The following is a 19,717-nucleotide window of genomic DNA, read 5'->3' on the forward strand; positions in this document are numbered from 1 at the left end:
CACCTTTCCTGTAGCCCCTTTAAATACTGGGAGGCTGCTCTAAGGTCTCCCCAGAGCCTTCTCTTCTCTACCTGAACCCCCCCAACTCTCTCAGCCTGTCCTCACAGGGGGGTGCTCCAGCCCCTGATCATCTCTGTGGCCTCCTCTGGCCCCGCTCGAGCAGGTCCGTGTCCTTCTGATGTTGGTGCCCCCAGAGATGGACACAGCACTGCAGGGGGGGTGCTCAAGAGAGTGGGGTAGAGGGGGAGAATCCCCCCCTCACCCTGCTGCCCACACTGCTCTGGGTGCAGCCCAGGACAGGGTTGGCTTTCTGGGTTGTGAGCACACATTGCTGGCTCACAGTCAGTTTTCCATCCACTGACACCCCCAAGTCCTTCTCCTTGGGGCTGCTCTCAGTCCTCTCCTTGCCCAGCCTGTGTCTGTGCTTGGGATTGCCCCGACCCACGGGCAGGACCTTGCCCTTGGCCTTGCTGAAATCCCTGAGGTTTGCACAGGCCACCTCTGCAGCCTGTCCAGTCCCTCTGGATGGCTCATCCCTTCCCTCCAGCGTGTCCCCGCACCACACAGCTCGGTGTCGTTGGTGAACTTGCTGAGGGTGCCTCCATCCCACTGTCCACGGCACCGACAAAGATGTTAAACAGCGCCGGTGCCAACCCCACCCCTGGGGAACGGCACTCGTCACTGCTCTGCACTTGGACATGGAGCCACTGACCGCAACTCTCTGAGTGCGACCACCCAGCCCATTCCTTACCCATGAGTGGTCCATCCATCACATACATGTCTCTGTAATTTAGAGACAAGGATGTTTTGCGGGACAGTGTCACATGCTTTGCACAAGTCCAGGTAGATGATGGCAGTTACTCTTATGCATGAATTTTTGTAGAGTACGGAGCTCTGATAGCATCTCCAGGTCACACTAAGCGAGGTTCTGGTGCTATAAAGCACCATACCTGCAATCCCAATGTATTTCCTGATGGTGCAGACTTTCCTTTAAGTGCAAAGAGTTTTTCAGACTGTATTCTATAAAGATTTCTTTCTATTTTACTAATTTTTATACTTGCCCTTGTTATATGTACAAGGACTGCTGATTAAATATAGTCATGCTATGCTACTGTATGGCCTAAAATTAGGGATGTACTTTTGCCACCTTGTCTCCCAAGCATTAATGTTATGTTCCCAGTATTAGGCCAGTTTAACTCCTGGAAAACTGCAAAAACAACAACAATCTTTTTACTTGTAGATAATTTTCTATTTCAGGTTCTTGAATGAATGATGAATTCAGATGTTTTAAGACTAGCAAATTATTGCACAAAATTTACAAACGATCGCCATTACAGCATCTTTAGGAGGCTGACCACAACGTTTGGGCCAGTTATGAGTTAGCTGTGTAGGTCTGGTCACACATAGCCAGCAACTCTGAAATAGGCCCACAGAGGTACGAAATTTGCTGTTATTATCTAGGAAATCTTAAAAAAAACAAGAAAAAGCTATGCTCTGTTGCCTGACACAGTGTGGAAGATGTGGCAAACACACAGCACTATATTGAGTGTGTGCAACAAACCAGCCAGATGATGCCTTAAAACGAGTCTACAACATTTAAGCAAATTGCTTGCTTTTTTTTTTTTTTTTTTTTAATCGAAGGTTTCACAATTTCTGTACCTTTTTTTTTTTTTGAGACGTGAACCTTGTAGAACTCTTAGCTTACACGGCACATGTGACAGGATTTTATTTCCGCTTTTCTCAACTTTCATCTGCCCGGTATTTCTTCACTTTCCCACAGAATTACGGCACGGGCGGGCCGTCAGGCTTTTCCGAGAGGTGGAGGAGCGGCCCGGGGGTTTCCCTCGGGGCCGAGCACCCCGCGTTGCCGCCCCCAGAGGCCGGGCCTGGCAGCTTCGCGCCTTTTTCTCGGGAGCCCCTGAGGGCGGGCAGGCCGGGGCCGCGGGCGCAGGGCAGGGCAGGGCAGGGCAGGGCAGGGCAGGGCAGGGCAGGGCAGGTCCCCGCCGCCCGGCCGGGCCGCCGCTCCGGCGCGGGGCCGTGTTTACCTTCCGGGGCGGCGGGGCGGGGTTCCGGGGCGGAGCGTGTGCGCTGGCCGGCCCGGCGCTGGGCTGTGCGGGAGGAGGGACCGGGTCTGGCGGACGGAGGGTGCGAGCCCCGCGGCCACCATGAGTGGTGAGTGGAGGGCTGGAGCGGGGCCCTCTCCGCTGCCGGGGCGCGCTCGGTGGGGTCGCCGGGTCTCTGGGGCGCTGTCGGGGCCGGCGCGGGCAGAGCTTGCCCGGGGGGTCCCCGTCGCTCCGCTGCCTGCTCGGGCAGGCGTGGCCCTGTCCCCCGCGGGCCGAGGCCCCTTTCTCCCTCCTTGCTTCTCCCCGGTGGGGCCGTGGCGCGGCGAGGCACAGGAGACTTTGGCCTGTCTGGCCCCGCAGTGCGGGGTAGGGCTCAGTCCTTGCCTCCATCACCACACCCCGCTCCTCGTTTTGGCTCTCACCCCCCCCCTCCCCGAAGTGGTGTTTTACTTCGTTTTCAATCCTACAGCCTGCCCTTGAGCGTGGCACTGGCTCTCAGGACAAGCGATGCTGGGCTCGGGCATCTCCGTTGCCTCAACTGTGCAAAATCTCAGGAAATATTCCCGGGAAAATAAATGACCAATAAAAATAATAATAAAAATGAACTCACTGTTTTGCAGCTGGTGGGAGAGGTGAGAAGCAGGGCTACTGGAAAAAGTTGTCCCTTCCAGTATTTAGGGTGGATCGTTGGTGTTTCTCTACCTGTTCCGATGAGGACATGTAGGCTGTGGATGTGTTCATTCCTGGCCTCTGTTACAGTGAATCTGTTGGGTGGATGTGCTAAATCCTGAGGTTTTTGCGGTGTCTGTGATGGGAAATCGTAGAAAGCTTTGAATGAGAATTGGGACCCATAAACTTTAGGACTGGAGGAAGCCTAGGCACTCCAGCATGGAGAGTTATTTGTTCGGACAGTGGAATAAATTCTAATAGATTCATACTGTAAACATAAAGGACTTAGTATGTCTCGAAACACATTGGCAAGGGTTGGTTTGTTTTTTTTTTTTTTTTTTTTTTAAGAAGGGAGGTGCTTCAGTAAATGCTTTCATGGTTCTGGTTATACAATTTCAGTAATGGAAGTTGCCAACAACCTCTGCATCTGAAAATTAGATCCTATGCGTTTCTTCCACCCTGATTTAATACATGGTGAGATCTGTTGCCAAAGATATTAAAAAATATTGAAGAGTTAAGTGGAATAACTAAATGCTAAATGTTTTATGGACAGCGGTAATTTCTGAAAAGGAACCAAAAATGATAACATTTCAGTTGTATTTTTTTCTGTTATGTTCTCATCTTTGTGGTAAGAAGAGAACCAAAGGTTTTTATGGAAGGAGAAATGAAGAGTAAAAAAGATTATTGTGAAAAATGCAAGTAACTGTCAAATCTTTCAAGCCATGGAAAAATAACTTTTCTCAAATGTTTTAGATCTTGACACAATATAGACAATCCTAATTCTGAAGATTTTAAGAATCAGCACTTTCATATGGAAAACCTCAGCCTGCCAGTGGTGAATCCAGGCTGGGACTATCCTTGTGCAAATCAGAGCCTAAATCTTCCTAGGAGACTCATCTTTGGGAGCACTATTTGAATTCGGTGACTCAAAAGGCAAGGTGGCCCTTCTGGTGGCACAAAGCCTCATCATGTAGTTATTTATAATGCCTTTAATCTTTTTTAAATTTTTTTTTTTTAAACAAGAGATACAGGTTTATGAGGAGAGAAAACATGTAATTACTTATAATAATGCCTAAGGTGACATTAAGGCTAGTAGTTCAGTTGTATGGCTGACTACATGTGTAGCCCTTGCCAAGACCTGTACAGCTTTTCCAACAATTTCAATTAGACAGCAAGATAACATAAAGAACACTAATTTTGAACTTTGCCAAGCTTTGTACAATACTCTACAGTATTTTTTCTGGAATAATGTAAGTGGAACAGATCAGGACAGAGAAATGTGTATCACTATCATACTTGTTTCAGATGAAGGATGAAGGTAATGTTAACATCATCTAATATAAGTGGCCATAAAAGCACTGTCTATACTTATTTCCCTGCCCAATTTTAGCTCTTAAAAGTAAAAGGGCTGTTCCTAAAATATAGACAGAAGAATCTCTTTCCCTAACGGCTATAATTATTTCTAAGGTATTGTTTTTAGCTACAGTGTATTTCTAGTGGATGTGAAGGTAACTTCCTGTTGATTTGAGCATTACTTTAATATTACTAATGCTGCTTACTAATTACATCCTCATATTTTGTTGGACTGTTGAATGGCTAAATTTTAAAGAGAAGTAATGCAAGGATACTAGATTTATGTGTGTGTCAAGAATTAGGGGTGTTGTGACAGTTTCAGAAAACATACAAAAGTGCGACTAATTCAGGATGAGGCAGTAGAATCATAACAATGTAGTAGAAGGTAGTATTTAAGTTAGGTCTGTGTTTACTTTATGTAAACTTATACCCTCTGAACCTGTACTAGAGCAAGCAAAAGGAATTGCAGTCTGAAATTTTGCATACAAGACCTCAAGAGCGATCTGAGATCTATTTTTTTTAACCTATATGCTATATGTGGCACTGAGGAGAGCTGTACCTATAAAGAACAGGATGAAAATCCCGTTTTAGTTTACTTGCATGGTCAGTTTTCTTCTGCTGTAGGTGTGTATATTTCTGACAGGGTATGGAGAGAAGTTTGTTTTAAAAACAGGAAAGCATGACCATGAACAACAAAAAATGACAAGGGTCACAGTGGCAGGTGCAGTACCTGACCCTATTTTTAACCCTTTTTTAATTGAGTAGTTGTTGATGAGAGGAGTCTCTTTAAGTTTCTTAGTTTTTGCAGCCTTATGTTTTCACAATTATTTTTAGACTCATGTATGAACTTCCTTTTTTTATTGCAATAGTCTAAATATAGGCTTTTTTCTGAGTAATGCTGTTTTTATGCATTCTTAGGTTTTGTATTTGTGTGTGTGTTACTGCAGTTTTTACCACTATTCTGAATCAGTGGGAGGGTATTTTGGTCAGTTTGTAATACACTCTTTAGTCTTTTAGTCAGTTACAGTTGATCACACTTAATCAGTGCTCTTGTCTGAAAATATGCCTTTTTTTTAAAAAAGAGTTTAAAAAATGAAGACTGTAAAAGAGCAAAATCTTAAACAGAATTAGTAAAGATTTATTTTTACCTTCCATCTACTTGAAACAAAACCATTGCTAAATAGTACTACTTTTTCTAGGCTTATTACAAAGAAAAATGTCTTCTGCTTGTAAAAGCACGCAACTTAATCTTTTAGTTTTTAAAAAATGTTAGACTTTGTGAATATTCTTTTTCTTCTACCTACAAAATTTCTATGTTAAGCACAGCAGTAGGAGAATTCTGAAGACATTCATTGGGCAGAAACCTCAGCCAGCCCTCAGTATAGACATTATGTGGCCTCATAGCCCTGTTAATGGTGAAGGTGATCTGAATTGCTTATGGAAATTATTGATTGTAATCATGTGTAGTCGTAATTGTTATTAGTACAAATTTGCAAGTAAAATAAAGACAAAATACATGTTACAGTGCAGTCTGTGTATTAAGGCTGTTTGATATCTCCTGACTTAGTCTTTTAGAACATCAAATAGCATAGTGATCATCTGCAGGTTTTCTGTATTTATGCTTTTTTTTTTTTTTATATATTGTTCACAGTCTGGTGTCTAGTTGCAGACTGTTTCTGTGTTACCAGATAAATACAAAGATGCCAAAGAGATATGAATTTAAAAACTAACATGTATTGCATTTGGAAAACAAACTTAACCCACATACTTAGTATTTTCATTTGGCAGATGTTTTTCAGGTCACAAAACTATTAATTACACGTATTTGCTCTGAAGTAGGTTCACACTGTTAAATGTTGCACTATGCCTGTTCTCGCAGCTATGTGGATATCATAAGGCTGCAGAGGTAATGAGTTTTGAAACAGTAGGGAAAATGGGCAGGTTCATGTGTATTCAATGTTACTGTGTATGAGGAGTTGTAGTAAAAGTTGGGATTTAATTATTTTCCTTATTTTACAGTTATGTGATTTATTGTAAGGCATTTAGATGCATAGGCACGTGTCTGGTTTTGGCAATGCATGCATGGTAGGAACAGTGAATATAATTTAATAAAATTGTCATCTCTGAAGGAGCACAAAGTGGAGTAGCAGGGTTTATATGAATTTAACCTTATCTTCACAGTGGCATAAATGGCGTAGTTGTTTGGAAGTTAAAACCTGCATGGTATGGGGCTTGTTTCTAGAGTCCTTTACTAGCATTGACCATTGTTTGCATCTTCACCTGAGTTTGCACGCATCGGAGTATTTGAATAACAGAACCAGAATTCATATATCACATGTCTGCACAGTTTGAGTTAGACTTCAAAACTGGAAGTATAACTTTTGAAAATCCACTATAATCAGCTAAATAAGCATTGTGAAGTTTAGTTAGCTAGCAGCTACATTTGCACATTTTTCCTGTTGTTTTCTTTATTCTGGCATTGTGTATTATGGGCTTACTGTGGGGTTTTAGTTCTCCTAATCTCATATTTAAGATGAAACAAAGGCAGAATAATTTTAGTGCGCTCTTGCTGGTTGAGGGGCAAGCTGCTTTGAATGTGATTATGAAGATAGGAAATTCTGGGATTGAGACATTGCAGTGTTGGACAGCAAGAGGAAGAGACACATATCTTTGATGTCATCTCTATTTACCAGAGGATTTACTGTGTGGTGTTTGATTTTCAGCATCTGGAGGAACTTGCTCATGCAGAGTTTTGATAATTGGCTTTCAGTCTATGCATATATTAGTTGTATGTTCCTTGAGAGGAAAAGAAGAATAAAATTATTTTACTTCCAGAGAGGTCACAGAGGTATTTGAATGATATTTTGAATTTAAGCTCAGAATAAGGAAATTATAGAGGGGATGTAGGTTAATTAAACAATAAATTTTGCACATATTCATGGGAGTTTATAAAGCACATACCAATAAACAAAGTATTATGCTATTTTTTGTTGAGGTTATTGAGAAGTTAAAGATTGCCTTGTGTAGTTGCTTGTATAGTAGCAAACTAAATTTTATAGGTGTTAATCAGGAAGAACTGTGCTGGCAGTTAAATTTTAAGGGATTTATTATAACAATTGTTCTTTGTTCACCTGACTTAAAACTCTTCAGTAAGGTTGTTGAACAGTAAGAAGGTATTCCTGCTGTCTCTTTCTCATTTTCCATTCTTTTCTTGTCCTATGATGATATACTACCCTGGTAATTGTCCCAGCATGAACATTATGGGGTTGCATTGTGAGCTCTATCATTCAACTAATCCAACCAATTTATACTGCATCATTTTATTTAGAGAAAATACATTAATAAATGTAGTGAAATAATTGGCATGGGAAGAAAGTTTTCAAGGCCCTTGTGTCGGCCCAAATGTATTTTTCTTAACCTATTTATTTTAAAATGTTATTATTTTGTTGAATTTCAGGTTCACAGAACAATGACACTAAAAGACAATTTCTTCTAGAGCGTCTACTGGATGCAGTCAAACAGGTAAGAAGTCCAGTGCTTCTTTCTATAGTATACTTACTCTGAGTTGTCAGTACTGTCAGCAATTGTCTTTGCCCTTTTTTCTCCTCTTTACCAGGCAAAGAAGAACTCTTGTCTTTCACAGCTTGCTACTGAGTTTTTGTCTGCTAGCAAACACCTTTTATGCAGTATTTGTTTAAAATTCATGTTCTTTACACATTATATTTGTACTATATGTTATTAATATATATAATAATATAGAACATATAAATATACGTATTTGTAATACATGGCTGAACTAAATTGTAGTGTACTGTGAAGGCTAAATTGGTTAACATTTTACAGTAGCAGCTTGTTTTCTTCACACTAGGATTTTACTGAATGGTTAAAGTACTAGTAAAGATTTGTTTATGTATGTATCTTGCATCAGCATGAATTTCAGAAAGTAGAATTTCATAGACTGGATTCAATTCAGGAGAGCTTGGGAGGCAAAATAATGCCTCAAAAGTAAGCCATGGATACGTTTCATAAAGAATGAATCTTCCGTAATTATAGCACTGAACTGAATAGAAGCAGTGTTTATTTTTGTGGGTGTACATTTAAAACTCAAAAGTAGTAATTTTTACTAAATTTTAAATTTATTGAAGGACTTTCAGGTGTGTTGTTCTGGCTAGCAAGGATATATTTAAACTGCAGGAGTTGCTCTTTAGTGGAACATGATTCTGTAAAGCACTTTTTGGTTGCAAGCTGTATATGTCAGTGCTTTATTTTGTACTGCTTTTTTTTTTGTTATGACTTTGTTTCTTATAGGGAAATATTTCAGAACATTGAGTTTGTAATAAATTTCTTAAAATCTGTTTATCGCAGTGTCAAATACGTTTTGGAGGAAGAAAAGAAATTGCTTCTGACTCTGATAGCAGGTAAAATAGTCTTCTAATATGCTTAGACTTTTGTATCAAGACATAAAACATAGGGCACAAAGTACTTGACAGAAACCCCCTCCAGTTCCTTTTGTTTACACAAACACTGACATGGGAATTTTTCATCTTACTACAAATCTGCCAGTTTAACAAAGAGTGTTCTTCTGTATGAAGTTACAGGTGTTTAACTGGCTGCAGAGTTCATGACAAATCATTGACTTGTGAGGTCTGAACATGAGATTGGGAGAATTTGTTTTCCCTAAAACCTCTTTTAAAATGAATGCATATTTACCAATACACCTGTGTGTTGTGAAGCTTGACAAGTAAGTGTCAAGTGTGTTTAACACAGACATTAAGAAAATCTTTGTTCATATTGTTTCTTATCCCTGATATGTTTTAAACCTGGTGTGTTTTTTTTTTTCTTTTTCTGTTAGAAGTTGTTCCTTTTTATTTAAGTAAGTAAAAAAAAAGAAGTAATTTAATTCCTGTTAGTTGTTTTTGTTGTTGGATATGGTATATTGGTTCCTAAGGCTTTTAAGAAGATGAGTGGCAGACAGAAATTGCAGTGTTTTTTGCATCCTATTGAGTCTTTTTAAGAATCCAGCCTATCAAAGAATCTTGGATAACTAAAGCACCAGAATTAAATGCATTTTTTTTGTTGTCATTTTTCTTATGCCCTTGCAGTTTGACTTTGCCTTTTGGGAAGAAGTTAATTATCTGTTGATCATTTATAAGTGATGCATAAAATTCTCTCCAGAGCCCTCCCAATTCAGCCTTTAAGAACATGTCTAAGGGTGTGGTTTCATGACCTCTGGAAAACCAACATGATAATTCATTGCTATTGAAGGGGTGGTAAGGGTTCATGTATCTCCTCAAGGTCTCTGACTTCAGTACTACTCCCTTCCATCATCTTTTTAAGTAATGCCTGGTGATCATCCAGTCCCCTCTGAATTAATTTAATAAAAGAAGAAACAGTGCAAAAGGTTAACTTTGTGCCATTTTGGTGAGTTAAATTAGTAAAACATCTGGTGAATGCTAGAGTTTCTGCACAGAGGGGAAGATCATGCGGCTTGAAAAATGGGAAGTACAGAAGAGGAGGAAAAAACCAACAAGGGATGAGAGTGCAGACCCATCTCCTTTGAGGAGCAGCTTGTAATGTAGCTCCTGTGCATTACCTGTGTGCATGAAACACCAGGCTCAATGCTCCTGCATGGCAGCTTAAGCATGCCTGATTTTGGCTACTACTGTCATCCTGTCCTGCCCTTGGCTGTTTCAGCCTACAGTGTTTTGGGGAAAGAGAGAAGTAGTGTTTCATTGAACTAGCTTAGTGGAAACATTTTAGTGCAGGCTCTCTTCAGCACAGGGTTTGCTGGATGGAAGCTGGTGTGAGGGAGGAAGCGAGAAGGTTCAGGTGGGATGAAAGGATGCTGAGGCTGAAGCACCTTAGCAGTTGGGCTGGTGGTGCAGCTGTAGCTGTTGGCACAGAAGCATCAGCTGTAGATCGTTATTTAATAAATTTTAGGTTTATGCGAGGCAGTGTATTGGCGATGTTTGCCTTTGTAGTAGACTGTGTAAACATGGCTAGAAGTAAGTACTTCCTATGTAGAGCAAATCCTTTGGATCTAAAACTTTTACGTTGTTGCTCTGTTTGCCTGAACAACTTACTTGCTTACATCTGTTTAATGATTTGAATGATGATATTTAGTATTTGTCTTCTGATAAACAGAGAGAGGTAGGATTCCAAAGTTACAATGCTGGCCAAATTTTACTTATAAATATTTTCGTTAGAATTCAGTAGACAACCTGAATAATGGATTATAGCTAGGCAGTTGTAGGATTAAAAAGGAAGTGGAGATTGCAGTAATAGGTTTTTTTTTTCCCTAAATTTCATGGTGTTTGAGCTTGTTACTATGCTAAATATTGTGAGACAATATTAAAAATGAGGATAGTCTGAGAGTTTAGATGAAAATCCAGTAAAATGCATGATTATCCAAGTGTTATTCTCCCAGTGGTTTTTTTAGTCCTTGAGATTATAATCGTTCGAGTTCTACTATGTCTGTGTATGCTAGACTTCTCTATGTTTTTCTTTATTTGTTTATTTAACATACCCCTTGTGATGCTTTCCAGTAAATGCACTAGGTATGTTGGGCATTGTAGTATATCTGATTTTTCAAAAAAGAGTTTATTTGGTTTTACTAGTGGCTAAATTTTTCTGTAAAATACTGCACAGCTTTCTTGTTTTGATTCTCAGTGCACGTGGATTTTTAATAATATGAGCTCTTTCACAGAACCTAGTTTCTGTTCTGCTTTTTCTGAATTGATAAAGTTAGGTTTTTTGTTTTGTTTTCATGGAGGGGGTCATGTAGCTACTGGAATTTCCATTTTTAACAGCAACAGTCTTTTCAGCAAAAATTAATCACAACTGTTCTACAGTCATCTTGAGTAGTGTTTGAATTCTATTCTGCTTTATTCATAAAGTTTTCCTAACGTAGATGTATTGGAAAGCATTATGTGTTAAAAGCTCTTCTGTTCAGGGCAGTTGTGGTAAATATACCTCTTTTTCTGTCAGTGCTCCCCCTCAGATCTTGTATTTTTTTGTGACCCTGAGTAGAACACTATTTGTGGAATGCTGGGGCAGAGCCGTGAGCCACTTCGTCAACTATTCTTATTTATTTGCTTGAACTTGGTTAAAGTATCCATCCTTCCTTTTAGTAATAAGCTTTGTCAGCCACGTGACAGCTTTCTCAAAGCTTAAGTTTTAAGTATTGTTTATTTAATGGCAAAAATAAAACCAAGAGAAAATAAGATTTCAAACAAACATGTTGTATTCATGTCTGCTATACCTTAACAGTTATTCCCTGTAGGTTACAGTGAATTCCATTCTTTGGCAGGCAGAATTTTAAAACTTTACAAGTTTTACAATGTTTCTACCTGTGTGAAAATTGATATATTAAGTGGTTTATGTTTAAAAAAAAATAAAAATCAGAAAATTTATAAACAGCATTGGAGAGAACATCAAAACCTGAAGTTTCAACACATCTTCAGAAAAATCTTTCTTATTTTCCTATGCCTAGGATTTCTGAAGGATTCTGAAAGACTTTAATTGTTTTCCTAGGCTTGAATTACAGTGTCCTAATGCAAATTAATAAAATTGTCTATTAATCGTATAGGAAGTTATAGCATATTTTCAGAAAATCATTCCCTGCATGTGTAGTACAACATGTACTTATGAAAATGTAGTTGCATTACGTGAAAAGTATTTCTGAAGCTGAAATAACACGACTAAGAGCCACCATAGCAGGTGAGGATGATTTCTCAAATCGATTGCCAGTTCTTCTGAATGTAATTTGTGCCCCAGTTTTGGATAGTCATCATGAGACTGTAGGTATAAGTAGATTATACCGTTTGCAAATAATGAGATTAGCACATAAAGTCTGTCACTACATCTAGGATAGTGGCTCACCTTTACGTTCCCTATTCAGAGATTTGGAATAAACCTGCTGTATAGGAACATAGTTGATGGGTTTTTCACATGATTTCGTTAAACATTCTGTTGCAGAGTCACTTGTTTGTGTGCTCAGTTTGAAGCTGTGTTACAGCATGGTCTGAGGAGGAGCCGAGGACTAGCATTAACAGCAGCAGCAATCAAACAGGCAGCAGGTTTCTCCAGTAAAACTGAAACAGGTAAGTTGTTAATCATAACTGTTCTATTTTGAACAGTTGATAATTGCAAGCAAGTGATATAATTTCCAATGGAAATTTTAAGCAGTGCACCAAACTGCAGACTGTTGGTATCATACTTAATACTTGGACTCTCATTAAACAGTGAAAATAGTTATTGCTTTCTTAATCTAGCTTAAATTTCATACCAAGTTTGTCTAGAAATCTTGGTGTTTAGAAACCTGCGCTTCCTACAGTTCCATCATGAATAGTATTATTGGCATCATTTCTTTTGAATTCTGGTAGGGATGAGCACTATGTAATTGTGCTGTTAAGTTTTTACCACAACGTTTTAATTCTTAACCTTGTCTTACTCTGTTCTTTAACTGCCGTATTCTATAGCATCAGATATGTTTAACTTCTGAGGATTGATATAATTTTAAAAGCAAAATTTACATTACTTATATCGGTTGTTTTTTAAATTACTTTCTCCACATTTAGAGATAAGATTCCTTTCACCTTAAAGTTTCCCCTGTTTTTTTATCAAAAGTGTATGAAGGCGTTCATCAGTTCTGTTGTGAAGTTTGACATACAGTATCTTTCTTCTTAAACAGAGTTATTACTTGCTCCACATTTCAAGAAAAGAAGTTCTGAAACTGTGTCAAGTGTAACATGTAACACATAGTGGTGTTTTGGATTGCTTTTTTAAAAAAAAATATACTCAGTAGTACTAGAATTGTTATTACATTTTGATCTCCAGCCATAACTTCCAGTTACATCAGACAACTAACTGCATATAATGGATATTACATTAACACAAAATGTGTAGTTTGATATAATGGGGTTTTAAATTGCTGTAACAACAGATGTGTCCTGTGGATGACAGGGTGCAATGTTGGGTCTTTGCATGCTGACTTTCCTGCTAATGGGTTAAAGGCTCCAGACTTGGCTTTTTTGTGGAGCTAAAATAGCTGTGCTTTTAGAGAACCTGGTGACTTCCCCGTGTTTGCCTATTTACTTAGTAATGGGCAAGACTCGAAACTTTGTGGACTCTAAATGAACAAGTAAGAAAAATTCAGCTGTTTACACAATCTTTACAGATTTTTCTGCTCTTTTGTATGCTTTTTCTCCCTTGTATGTGTTTGTAATTGGGGATTAGATACTCTGTGGTCTCTTTCAGCCTCTGGGTAGTTTTCAGCTCTTTAATGGGTAGGGATTTGGTTATCTACTTTTTATCTCCCGAACTTGCAATTGAGAATCTTATGCTTTGGTGCAGAAAATGTTCTCCCTGTCATGCCCTCTCTTGATTTATGCAAATAGTGTGTCTTTAAATTTGGAGACATTACATATAATTCTTATGATTTATCTTTTGCCTGTTGGTAATGTCAAGTGTGTATGAAATTTTTGTTCCCATATTTAATGGTCAGAAGTACAAAGGTGCATTTTTGATGCTTGGGAACCTAGTATCGACTTAGTTATATATTAGTGCATATGTGTGTCTCATTTGGGGGCTTGTCAGCGAGGTGATGTGGAGGAAGAAGAGAGAGTTGGGAAAGTTATCTATGGGGAATGGGAGAAGGAAGAAAACATCATTTTTACTCCTTAGTAAAGTTAAACAATGTATGGAAGTTCAAGAACAAAAGAACAAAAACATGACTGCTTTGCAGTACATTGAATGCTGTACAATGACTAAGAAGAGAAGCTTCTTTTTTTTTTCCTTTTTTAATGGAAATTATTGGGTTCCACTGCATTTATCTGTGTGAATTACAGTGTTGGGGTGGTTTTTTTTTTTCTGAAAGCAGTTGCAAAGTACAACTATATTTTTATCACTTTCAGGCAAATGAGTCTGGTATGATTTATGTTCCATTCTGTCTAACATAATCACCGGTGTCATCTTTTCTTTAGCACAGTGGAATACTGTTGTTTAGGCTATACATTCAGGCTTTGACATTTGAAAAATACCGTTGTTCAGCAGTGGTTTTCATTTGAAATTTACACATTCTCTAAGACAAACTGTACTTTCAAATGGCTGTAAACAGTGTAGCATCATTTTGCATTTAAGAGCTTCAGTGTTTTACTTTGTTTTTCTTAAATGAAGTTTTGAATAAAAACTTCGGTAGTAGCTCCTTAGAACTATGACTTAAAAATCCTTAAAAATATTTTAATTTTTAAAATATATATTCAAGTAAACACATTCCTAACATCGATGTGATTTGGTATCAGTTGCTGGTATGGTCATTACAGACATGCAGCTTCTTTAAGAATCTAAACAAAACCAGCAAACAATAAAACTGGTATTCTGTATTTAGTTTGTAACAATATGAGGGTCTCTTTGTTTAACTCCAGTTAAAGTTATGTGAGAATACTGTAGCTGATGCAGTATTCACTAAAAATTATTAGGACAATGTTGTTGAAAGACTCGTGAATAGATCAACTCCTCCATTGCCTCTGGCTGCTCTTTCTACTGTATTATTAGAGTAATCTTTCTGTCAGTAAGAGCAGTAATAGTTCATAGCAGCGTCTTTTCTGCACTCAGTCAGAGGATCATAGGCTAATTCAAGTGGGAAGGGTGCTCAGGAGGTCTGCAGTCCTGCAGAGCTCATCAGTGAGGTTAAACGAGGTCGTTCAAGTTGCTTTATCCATTTGGGACTTGAAAACCTCCACAGACTGCACAACCTCTTTGGGCAACAATGTTCCAATATTTGGCTATCCTTATGATAAAAGAGATTTTCCTTATATCCAGTCTAGGCCTCTCTTGTTTTAAGTCATGCCTGTTGTCTGCTGTCTTCCTGCTATGTGCTGATGCAAAGAGCCTAAATCAGTCGTCTTGATGACTTTCTTGTAGGTACTGGAGGACTGCTGTTAGGCACCTCCTGTAAGCCTTCTCGTCTCCAAGCTGAAGAAAAATGTTGTCTTTGTTGCTTTTTTATTTTTTGTCATTCTGGTGCTGCATATTGCTACAGATTAATGTTTATGCTTTGATGGTGTAACTATAGGGTAGTATTATCCATTTACAGATAGATAAACCATGACAGAATTATGGATGTGGCTTGTTCGCAGCCTCAAATCATGTCAATACCAAAAATGGAAATGTATTTCAAAATTGTCACTAAGTTGCAGTATGTTTATAGTTTTACTAATTTGCATATCATAACGTGCTTAGGAATAGTAGGGCATTGTAGAGTAATGCTGAGGGCTAATGTGGTAAAATTATTAGTTGCTGTGGTTAGAAATGAAAATGATAGACTAAGGCTTATGGAATATAAACTTTATTTAATGATACTCTAAATTAAAAGAGAGAGAACTAATATTTCCAACTGTAGCAAAGAATGTTCTACTGTGAGACACTCATGACAAATATGAAACTGTTCTTAACTTACTTGACAGAACAGACACTGAAATGCACAGTGGCTGTACAGTGTAAGTTGTTTACTTTTTTTTTTTTTTCTGCATGAGAAGGCACTGAACCTGACTTTAGACTGATCTCTGCACTCATCTTGAGACATGATTGCCTTTTGGTGCTGATTAATGATTGCAGTTACTGGAACTGTGATATTATTAAAATTAAATAAACTGTTTTCACAAGGTGATTGATATTTGGGTGAATGCATAATGTCAGTGTCTCCTCTGTCTACAGTAAAATTGTACAAATTGTATTTTGCTGAAATTAAAATGATCTTACTTCTAAATAACAAATAATGGATTATTTGCTATGAAAAATAATATCAACAGTTAGAATTTGGATTTTCATTTAATGCTACTCAAAGAAGGGAATTTAGTAACTTGAAAACGCTACTTACATTACTGTTTTCATAAAGTATGTCATGAAAGGACATGTAAGTATGGAATGCTATTACTTTATTTCCATTTAATAGATTGTGATTAAAAACTGATGATAATCCAAATTTTGATTTTAAAAAATCCTTGATATCTGTAAATAATCAGAATGCCAAGAAACACTGAGTTTCACTCTCAGCACAAGGGGAAATCTTCTTCTTTTCTCTATTCATTGTACTATTTTCACTTCCTACATTAGTACTGTTTTGAGCTTTAGCAAGGTGGAAAAATGAATTTTATTGGTCAAAAGAAAAAACAAAATAATTAAGTTACTATCATTGTGATACAAATTTGGTGTTTTAAGGGTTGCCTTTTTTTTTTTACATATACATGCATTTTATTTTTGAAATGCAAATCAAATAAGTTGAAGCCAGAGGAGTAGGGCATATGATATTTGAATGCTGTTATATGCTCACTGGACCTTTGCATGTTAATGTGCCTATGAGGTCCTAGTTCAGCAAACTATACCTTTATTTTTGCATCCTACATTGTCAATTCAATGCTTTCTGTGTTTTGCACATTTGTGTAATTTAGAAGGTCTCTGGGTTATTCTTGCATAGGTGTCAGGCCTGTTTGGCAAAATTTTTAGTTAATGAGTCTAACTTGCTTGTCGTGTGTTTAGGTTTCTAAAATTATGTTACAAACTTTGCTAATCTAATACTATATTTGGCTTTCAGCAGAGATCAGTAAAAAACCATATACCCTCAAATGAGCATATTTCACCAAAAGAAGCCATAAGCTGTAGTGAAAACCTATTCAAAATCTGACTGCATGCTCTTTATTTAGCAGAGAGAAAGAAAAGCATCATGGATGGTGTTTTCTTAACATTCTTACTGCATTAAAAAAGATTCAGAAAAGTGATAAGCAAGGAGTGGCAGGCTCAATCTGTTTTCTCTTTTGTGAATTTTTTTTCTGTGTCTTTGAGGAAATTTTTTACCCATCTTTAAACATCTGCTTTATGCTGCCTAGATGGAGATTATGATGAAAAACCAGCATAATATTTGAGTTGACAGTGCACAATTCACATGTACAATAGAATTATTTTTCCTTTTTTGTTAACTAAAAAAATGTTGAGCAAAGACAATCATTAAACCGTCAAAAGGAGTACCTGCATGTCTTCCTTGAGAGATTGATGCATTTTAAATTTTTTTGTAATGCTTGAGTTTGTCAGATGTTTTTGCTTTTAAAAATATCCTATTTTCCTTAACATTCAGTCTCTTAATATGTTACTAACTGTATAGGTTAACAACTTTCAAACCATTCTAGTCATTAAAGCAATTCTATTTTTAACAAATCAAAGCCACATGAACTGGGGTTGTTTAGTCTGGAGAAGAGGAGGCTGAGGGGAGGCCTTATTGCCCTCTACAACTACCTGAAAGGAGGGTGCAGAGAGCTGGGGATGAGTCTCTTTAACCAAGTAACAAGCAATAGACAAGAGGGAATGGCCTCAAGTTGCGCCAGGGAAGGTTTAGACTGGATATTAGGAAGCATTTCTTTCCAGGACAGGTTGTCAGGCGTTGGGATGGGCTGCCCAGGGCAGGGGGGGAGTCCCCATCCCTGGAGGGGTTGAACAGTTGGGTCGACACAGCGCTGAGGGATCTGGAGGAGTAGGGAACTGTCAGTGTTGGGTTAATGGTTGGACTGGATGATCTTCAAGGTCTTTTCCAACCTAGATGATTCTGATTCAAGTCTTACAGATGAATTATCTGATGTTTGGCTGTTTTTTTTCACCCTGAGATAATGGTAAGAGCTTAATTGTAATTAATGTGTCCTTAAAATATGTTCTTATTCAGTTAAGAAACAGGAGGTACTAGGTGATACTAGGTATTTTACTGTACATTTAGCATTACTGATGTAGAATTTTGTTACCTCCAATTGAGAAATTTGAGGCAACTGCAAAAAATCTTTTCATCAATATTTAGGGACAGGGCAAGGAAAGTATTTTAGTAGAAAGGGGTATTACTGCCTTTTAAATAGTTTTTTGAAGTAACATGAATTTGTCATTTGCATGTCTACAAATTCTGGAGCTACCTATTCTTTGGACCTAGCTTTTAACATTTCACCATCAGTAGTAAGATTGAGTTCTAAAGAACTTTTTCCCATTGCATACTGTGTTCCCAGCTGAACAAGTGAATCTGTTCTATGGATGAAAGACTAGCTTACATGTGCTTTTAAATATGAATTCTACTTAAAAATGTAAGATATAATCCTTTAATGTGTGTTTGGCTTTTTCAATGAAGTGAAAAGTTCTAAGTGTTCAAATAGTCCAAGTCCTGTAGAAATAAATAACTGGAGAGTTATTACCAAGACGGTAAATCATTGACCTTTGTTTAAAGTTATGGACCATTTCCTGTTTGTTTTATAAAATTGCATGTAAATGCATTCAGATATTAGCTTAGCTTTTTTGGTGTGGTGTTTTGTTTTTTTGTTTTTTTATTCCAGAGCCAGTGTTTTGGTACTATGTGAAAGAAGTTTTGAATAAACATGAACTGCAGCGCTTTTACTCTCTGAAGACCATTACTACAGATATTGGTAGAGGCCGGGCTTGGTTGCGCTGTGCATTAAATGAACATTCCCTGGAAAGATATGTTCATATGCTGCTTGCAGATAAGAATCGACTCAGGTACTGTATTTGATATATTTGTAATGCAGGGAAATGTATTGATGAGTGAAGTACTGAGATGAAAAAAACCCACCCAACCAACCAAAAAACACAGCTGTAATAATACATCACATTAATGGCTATGCCAGTGAAGCCACTTAACCTCAAACTTCTGTTTTGTTCATTTTTGAAATTTTGGCAGCAATTAAGGTAGTGGTTTGTGGCTATATCAATATGTGACCTGAAACTGGCTTCTTTCTAGCACATGAGAATATATGCTTCTGTCCCCATCTCCATTTCCATCCTCTTTCCTAATTCCTTTCCCTGTTCTTTCAACAGTTTTCCTCACTGAGACCTTGACACCATGCTTTGAGGTGCCACTCTCATTCCATTAAAATAGTACACAGTTGCAGCCTTGGTCTTACCAGTTCATCAGGGGTAATTGCCCTTTGCCTTCTGGAGATGCTCATCCTCTAACTGAAAAAGCTCCAGCAGTCATGCAATAGGCGGCTGCTACTGCAGATCACTTGGAAGCGGTTTTGTACCAGTTTATGAACTTGTTACAGAGTTACTGAGAATAACTTACTGTGCATTGTGAAATCCTAAAGTACTTTGGATGTGCAAAATGCACTTAAGTTCGTACTTTACTGGGTCCTACCTTTTTCTTCAGCTCCTTTTCTTTTTGAAAATTTGAGGTATTTTCCTTTTTTGTCAATAACTGTTGAGCTTGGTCAAATTCAGTGGACTCAGCAGAAAGGCATTATTTCCATTTGCATCAGTTAATGGATGTACTGGATAAGGTTATTGCCCAAACTGAGCTCGTTAGTACCTCCATTTCATATTTAGTCTGTTCCAGTCCTCTGTATCTTTCTCGCAAGGCAGATTTTGATATGAAATCAAATAAAGATGAATGAAACAGAAAAAGGAAAAAAAAATCTGGAAACCATTGTATTGGTTTGTCACTAATTGCTGTCATGCTTATAGCAATACTCACACAATATCAGGATTATCAGTGGACTCTGCATTGTACATGAAACAGTATTTCTGTAAAGGTTTATTCCAGAATATTTAAGATTTAAATGTTACCCAAAGTCAGAGTGGATTTACAGAATCAG

General features: G+C 37.9%; 1 protein-coding gene across 3 annotated transcripts in view; it reads left to right on the plus strand.

The window, feature by feature from the left end:
* The first annotated feature begins 2,081 nt into the window (after positions 1-2,081).
* SNX29 (sorting nexin 29) overlaps positions 2,082-19,717 on the plus strand; it is a 133,533-nt gene continuing 115,897 nt past the window's right edge. For all 3 annotated transcript variants that reach the window (XM_074919778.1, XM_074919779.1, XM_074919780.1), the window contains exons 1-5: positions 2,082-2,172; positions 7,543-7,607; positions 8,451-8,503; positions 12,063-12,187; positions 18,443-18,623. In XM_074919778.1, coding sequence (XP_074775879.1) covers positions 2,166-2,172; positions 7,543-7,607; positions 8,451-8,503; positions 12,063-12,187; positions 18,443-18,623 — 431 coding nt within the window. In that variant the 5' untranslated portion in view covers positions 2,082-2,165. The remainder of the gene's footprint in view (positions 2,173-7,542; positions 7,608-8,450; positions 8,504-12,062; positions 12,188-18,442; positions 18,624-19,717) is intronic.

This window comes from Athene noctua, chromosome 15 (genome assembly GCF_965140245.1).
Source record: "Athene noctua chromosome 15, bAthNoc1.hap1.1, whole genome shotgun sequence".
Taxonomy (NCBI): domain Eukaryota; kingdom Metazoa; phylum Chordata; class Aves; order Strigiformes; family Strigidae; genus Athene; species Athene noctua.